At 49.3% G+C, this 7,076-nt stretch overlaps 1 protein-coding gene across 1 annotated transcript in view; it reads left to right on the top strand.

Moving 5' to 3' along the window:
* The first annotated feature begins 612 nt into the window (after positions 1-612).
* The window catches only part of ZDHHC4 (zinc finger DHHC-type palmitoyltransferase 4), a 17,232-nt gene continuing 10,768 nt past the window's right edge, over positions 613-7,076 (top strand). Inside the window, exons 1-4 of the mRNA XM_063315017.1 lie at positions 613-629; positions 1,238-1,363; positions 3,520-3,593; positions 4,410-4,588. Of these exons, the coding sequence (XP_063171087.1) occupies positions 1,244-1,363; positions 3,520-3,593; positions 4,410-4,588 (373 nt within the window). The 5' untranslated portion in view covers positions 613-629; positions 1,238-1,243. The remainder of the gene's footprint in view (positions 630-1,237; positions 1,364-3,519; positions 3,594-4,409; positions 4,589-7,076) is intronic.

Genomic DNA, 7,076 nt, shown 5'->3' with positions numbered 1-7,076 from the left:
GCTTTTGTAGTGTTTGTATTGTTTTAATTGCTGTACTGTCTGGCTGTTTCGTACTGCTTTATCTGTTTGCAAGCCGCTCTGTCGTGCCTTGGAATAATGAACGAATGATTGAATGCACACCTTGGGTTGGCAGAAGGCACCTGGGCAGCAAACCTGGCGCATCACGTGTGGCGGTGGCCCAGCGGCCAAGGGCGCAAAACACCTCTGGGCTTAGTTCCGGAGACAGTGGCCAAGAGAGTCAGCATGGCGGACGCGGCCGGGTGATTGAGGCCCCTCCCCTTGGTCTGTGGCGGCCATTTTGACTTTTTTGACGCCCGCAAACGCTCCTGCCTGTAATAGCTACGCGCTTAGATAGACCAAGACAAAAGCGATCTTTTAACGACTACTATTATTCTAGTGGCTATTCTTGGACTTCCTATCAATCACGCCTCAGCGCAGCAGCGAACGGGCCACGTCCGACCTGGCGGCGCGAAGCCTCCTGGCGAGCGGCCTCCTACAACCCCATCCCGCTTTCTCGTGCGCGTGACGTCACGAAGGCGGCCGGCTCCGGCGCTCGAGGATTGGATGACCGCCTGCCCCGCCACTTCCGGCTCGCGGACCGTCATGGCGGCGCCCATCCCGGGCATCACGTGAGCGAAAGCGCCGGATCGCGGCTCCGTTGCTAAGCGACGCGGAGCGCCTCGCCTCCCCCGCCCCGACGGGCAGCCGGTTTGGGGGGACCCCTGTCTCTCGGGGGGGCCTCCGGTCCGAAATGGCTCTCGAGGAGGCGCCCTTCGACATTGCTGCCGCCGTAAGGCCGGGGACCGAAGGGGCGCGGCCGACCGGAGGCGCGTGGTGGAGAAGCCTCCCCACGGTCCCGACTAGCAGAGGGTCTGCGCAGCCCTCTTGGGGCCTCCAGGGAGGAAGCGGCTGGGCCTGCTGCGAAGCCGACCGCCTCCTGCCTCGCCGGTCTGGCTCCTTTAGGTGCGGCTGACAGGCACGGCGGGGGGGGGCGGATACTCCCGTACACCCCCGCGCGGCCCCGAAGCCCCCCCCGCCTCCCCTCCGAAGGCCTGCGCGCAAACCGCGGGGGCGTCCGGGCGGGTGGGACCAAGCATGCTGCCCCTGCCGCGTTGGGTGCGCCTGGACGGACCCCCGGGGGTGTTGCTGTGGCAGCCGCTCCGGCGGGGTTTCTCTTGGCGCCAGCGCGGAGTCCGAGGCCAGGCCGGGTCATGCTGAGGCTGTCTGGATTTTGCAGGGCAAGATGGACTTCTTGATCCTCTTCCTCCTGTACCTGGGCCTGGTTCTGCTAAGCGTGGTGGTCTGCATCTCTTCCGGAAGGGAGCAAAGCTTCTCCTCAAAACTTGCCACCTGGGTAACTCGGGTAAGGATGCATCTGGTTATGGGCTGGTTTCTGCTCTCCCTCCATGCATCTCGCTTGCAAGCCAGTTCGGTCACTTGGGGAGAAAGAAAGGAAGGCCTGCCATTATAGCTGCTCCGGTTTCCAGCATTTTGTAGGTCAGCCTCCATTCCATCATTAATCTGCAGCCATATCTATATACCTCCTCATTAGATGTGAGTGACAGTATGTTGGTTTGAAAGGTAGTCTTTAGATTAGGGATTCTAAAATGCATAGGATAGCATAGCATGAACAACACGCAGAGTAAAACTAGTTTTGAGTTGCATTTATGACATAATGGCCCAAACTGACCAGTACTGAACCCTTACCATTAGCAAGGGGGACTCCCTGTGCCAAGGGTGTGACAGGGGCTCATCATCAGTCCCACTTGCGACAGCATGAAGACTCCTAACTGTTTTTGAAATACATGTCCTTAGAGCATCATCTCTATCTCAGCCCACTGCTGAGGCAGCCTAAAGTCATCTTTAGTGTTGAAGCAGTGTTTTCCCTAGTTTCCTGGCACAAATCTTGCCATTCAAGCAGTCTACCAGGACCTGGGGATGCTGCTGCTGCTGCTGCTGACCCACTCAGGGCAAGGGATTGTCCAGCTCCTATAGGTCACTGAAGTCTCCAAGAGGGAAGCTACCACCCCTTTCTGTTGCTGGATGTTCTTCCTGGCTGTTTTGGCTTTGGCTGCAAGAGAGACCAGACATCTGGTTTACACAGATTTTTTGTGGGAGCGGGTTGGATGCAGGAATATTGATCTCCTAAAAGAATAAATGCTGTTCTTTCAGGAGAATGATATTTCCTTGTTCAAATCAACACCTTTCCTCCCACAAAAGTATTTGGGCTTACAGATTGGTGGGCAGATGAAGCTGCATGATGTGAGTTCACCTGCACATTGCTGGAGGTCCCTGTGTGTTTGCTCAGCTCTCTATCTTGGGAGGTGGGAGAAGAAGACCAGGTTGACGGAGCCAGTCCAAGGTTCCTTCCCAGGCATCACCCAACAGGTAATTTGCTTATTGAGGAAATGGAGGTGCTGGATGTACCCACGTGTTTGAGGAAAACGAAAAGACTCTAGACCTGGTCTTCAGCACCAGGCAGCGCTTTGCAAAATCTTGGTGTCTTTGGCCATGCCATTTGCTTTACATGCGAGGTCAGGAAAAGACCCCCTTGGTAGAAGAGGAGGAGTGGAAGTAGCTTTCTAGTGAGTCTCGGTTTGGAGGCTTTCCCAGCTGTAATTCAGGAGGGCCATGAGGAGGCCCAGACTGAGCTCCAGCCCTTCTCTTGCTCTTTGAAACCAAGAAACTGTAGAAAACAGCAGCGTGGTTGCCCATCTTGCTTGGCCTTTTTGATGGCTTGGTTTCGATGGATCCATCCATCTCCTGGAAGAAGTGGTGGTGCGTTATGTCCTGGAGAAAATCTGTCTGTCTGGTTGCTAAGAGTCAACACCAACCTGAGGGCAATATATATGCATGTGCATACTTATATACCCACAAATACTTAATACAGTTAGAGACCGTCCAACTCCAGAAGACTCTGGGCAATTTGTGTTAAAAAAAAGTTAAAAAAACAATAAAAAGAAAGAGGCAAATCATAAACATCCAGAAGGCAAGCTTTGTATAACCCTAAACGTCCTATGCCCCAAGGCCTGGGAGCAAAGCCAAGTTTTCAAAGAGTATCACCAAGATGGGAGCTGTATGGATCTCTGGGGAGCTGCTGTTCCAGACAGCAGGTGCTGTGACAGAAAGCCTGCTTCTTGGACCCCAAGAGATGGCATTACTTGATGTAGGATCCTAACTGAAGCAAAACAAAAGATCCTAAAAGAACTGTGGGATAGAAGCTGTCTGTCCTTGATGGGATCGTGGTTCTCTGTCCTCCCTCCTTTTCTAAAGGTGTGGAGGATTGGTTCAGCAGTGACTACATCTTAGGTCCTCTCTTTAGTTCTGTTTGGCAACCAACAGCCTCAGGATTAGCGTTAAGGTTGACATTTGGCAGTTTGCTGAAGTCTTCCACCTTCAGTTCCTGAGGGTTCTGCAGCAATTGCCATGTAAGTTTTGTCAGTGAATGGGTTTGTCTGCCCGCCTCCCCCACCTTTTCCTTTTAAAAATAATGTTGTTATTTTATCTCCTTTGATGCAGGTGCTCTTCTACGTAATTCCAGCTCCAGTTCACAGAGCTGCTCAGAAGGCAATTCATGGACTCTTCCATACACGGTATTGCTCATGTGCTTCTTTATTTGCTCCATTCTCTGAACATTAGCATTAATGGGCTCTTAGAACATCTAGCTTGGTAAAATGGCTTCCAGGGTCTTTCAAACTTCCCTTCAACATCTTCTACATACTCACCTAGTTTTAAATTGCATTCAGTTTTGTGGTACCATGCTGATCTTTAAATTTTGTTTGGGATGAGGTCTGCTGGACTACTGTCCTCTTTCTTCAGTATCTTTGATTTATTGGGAACAAATTGCTCCTGCATTTGCAAGAAGCCTGACATGCAATTGTAACACATTCAGCGTTCCCACAACATGCTGAAGGCCAGATCCCAGGGACCCCCTAGAACCTCCCAGCACCCTGTTTGTAGCTCCCAGAGCAGCTACGGAACAGAGGAGGCACTTCTTAACCAGGCTCCTTAGCCGACAGCAGGAGTGGGAGTATTTCTGTGTTCTGGAGCCACCTTTTAATTCTTCTGGCCATCTAGGGGCTGTTGCCAGAATCAGTGCAACAGCAAGAATGCCTACATTTGGATGTTTCTATCGGGGTGCTCTTTGGAATGGAACTGTGTATAAGCCGAAGTAGTAATAGGTGCGCTACCCTAAAACTACAGAAAGTGGGACCGGCCTTGGCCTGTTGTGCAAATGCAGCTGCCAGGTTAGGTGAATTCACACCCAGGGTGTCTGTATTGAATTCTGAGTTAGGACTGTAAACTACAGAACAAGTTCTGAGACCTGAGAGGAAATCCCAGGTCAGAGGAAGTTCTCTTACCTTTGAACGTCTAGAGAAGAAGGACCTCACATTCTCTTCTTGCTGCAGAAATTCTTTCTTTGTGGTCTTGCACTTGATCTTGGAAGGCCTGGTTTATGGCGAGTATACCTGGGAAGTGTTTGGCTACTGCCAAGAGCTGGAGTTCAGCAGGCCCTTCCTCCTCCTCCCTTACCTCCTGTTGGCTGCGAATGTGAGTTTCTTCATCCTCTGCTCCAAGACTAGTCCAGGTGAGGCCATTTTCCTTGGAATCTCAGCTCTTGGACACTGGCACTTTCTTGGGTGGGCTGCTGATTGGCTCCCACTGCCTGCTGTCTGGCTGTGGACTGGGCAAGTGATGGGGCATGGTGAAGCTTGTTCTCTTTCCACACCCATAGCTCTCCCTTAAGGCTTGAATACTTCTTGGAGTCTTACACAATATATATACTTAAGAGGCCTGATTGCCAATATACACTTACTCAGAGATAGATACTACAAGTTAATGTAGCTTAGCTGAATAAAAGTAATCCGGTGTTAGGGAATACAGGTAGTCCTCGATTTACAACCGTTCATTTAGCAACCGTTCGAAGTTATGACGGTGCTGAAAAAAGTGATCAAAATTCAGGCCCTTGGCAACTGGCTCACATTTACAACAGTTGCAGCATTCTAGGGTCGCATGATTGCCATTTGCAGCCTTCCCAGCCGGCTTCCAACAAGCAAAATCAATGGGGGAAGCCAGATTTGCTTAAAACCGCGGTGATTCACTTAATGACTGTGGCAAAAGGTTGTAAAGTTGGGTGTGACTCACTTAACAACCACCTCACTTAGGCATGGAAGTTCCAGTCCCAATTGTGGTTGTAAATTGAGGACTACCTGTATAGCAATAAGGGCTTATATAAAGAACAAAAATACTTCATATCCAATACAAGGACTAGAAATTCAGCAAGACCGCTCTCATGAACTTACATGGGTTTTCTATACTCATAACCAACAGCAATTTATCTTGCTCTCTTTTTACAGCTGAATAAATACAGGATTAAAATTTCATATATTTGGCCAAAGAGGCAGTACTTTATTTACTTTGGCTATAGTGGCACACTGCTTAGGATATATGAAAGTTGTAACACTACAAATTCACAGGTCAAATTGGCTTCAAATGTGGGCTTTTCAAAATGAACTGTTCTTTTTAATGCTCCTGTGAATTGGGGACATCTGCTAATCTGGTGTGTCAGGCTGCTGTTATAAATTAATACCACATGTCTGTTATAAGTCTGGATGGGGAACAACAGGCTTCAACTGAACCCTGGTAAGATGGACTGGCTGTGGATTGATGGCCCCTCGGTTCCCAGGAAGTTGTCATCTTTGGTTCTGGATGGGGTGGCACTGCCCCATTCGGAACCAGTGCGGAACCTGGGGGTCCTCCTGGACTCATGGCTCCTGCTTGAAGAGCAGGTGGAAGTCATGGCCAGGAGGGCCTTTGCATATCTCCGGGTGGTGCGCCAGCTACGCCCATTCCTGGATCGAGATGCCCTCCGAACAGTCACCCGTGCCCTTGTCATCTCTCATATAGACTATTGTGACACGCTCTACATGGGGCTACCCTTGAAAAGTATCCGGAAGCTTCAGCTGGCCCAGAATGCAGCTGCGCGGACAGTTGTTGGTGCTGTAAAATCAGCACACGTGGCACTGCTGCTACATGAGCTGCACTGGGTACCAGTTTGCTTCCGCGTCCAATTTAAGGTGTTGGTTATCACCTTTAAAGCCCTGCATGGCATGGGACCAAGTTACCTGAGGGACTGTCTCATCCACATAACATGACCCGCTCCACCCGGTCAGGCAGAGAGGGCATGCTATGGACCCCATCAGCAAAGGAATTTTGTGGGGTCCAGGAGACGGGCCTTCTCTGCAGTGGCACCCGCCCTTTGGAATATCTTGCCCCCGGAGTTGAGACGGGTTTCCTCGCTCCCGGCCTTCCAGAAGAATTTGAAGACCTGGTTCTGCTGCCTTGCTTGGGATGGGGAGGGTAACAGCTCCACCTGGGGGTAGTTGGCACCATAGCACCCCTATTGGTTGTCATTCTATCTCCTCTTGGGTTTTACATTTATTATCTTATTTATATTATTAGATTGTAAGTTAGGTTTATATGTTTTTATTATTACTTTTATTGTAAACTGCCCAGAGTCCTCCGTTGGGGGGAGATGGGCAGTGATATAAATTTAAATAATAAATAAAATAAATAAGAACAACAAAAGAAAAGAAAAAGAAAAAAGAAAGTAGCAAGAAGAAAACTTCCCCCTTCATCCCCAGCAACTATAGTCAACATGCACAACTTACCACTGTCTCTTAAAATACAACCAAATACTTCCTCATTCCATACCTCACCCCATTTTCTATAAGCCCATCTCTAATTCTTCAGGTCTCCTTGTTGTTGTTTATTCATTCAGTCGCTTCCGACTCTTTGTGACTTCGTGGACCAGCCCACGCCAGAGCTTCCTGTCGGTCGTCACCACCCCCAGCTCCCTTATTAATCAGCAAAAGTCCAGTAAGGGTTATCAGAAATAACAAATATTTATATCTCCGTTTCCATTTAAACAAATTCCCTCTAACCCTTCTCTTCAAATAATCACAATCCAATCCCACTTAAAAAAAAAAAAAGCATTACCAAAGCTAACCATCATCATCCAGCCCCAATAAAAAAAACATTAAACATCACCAGAAATAACCCATTATTTATATTTC

The sequence above is a fragment of the Candoia aspera genome, chromosome 14, assembly GCF_035149785.1.
Source record: "Candoia aspera isolate rCanAsp1 chromosome 14, rCanAsp1.hap2, whole genome shotgun sequence".
Lineage (NCBI taxonomy): Eukaryota > Metazoa > Chordata > Lepidosauria > Squamata > Boidae > Candoia > Candoia aspera.
Note: the sequence above shows the minus strand (reverse complement) of the source record. Positions and strands in the feature narration are given on the sequence as shown.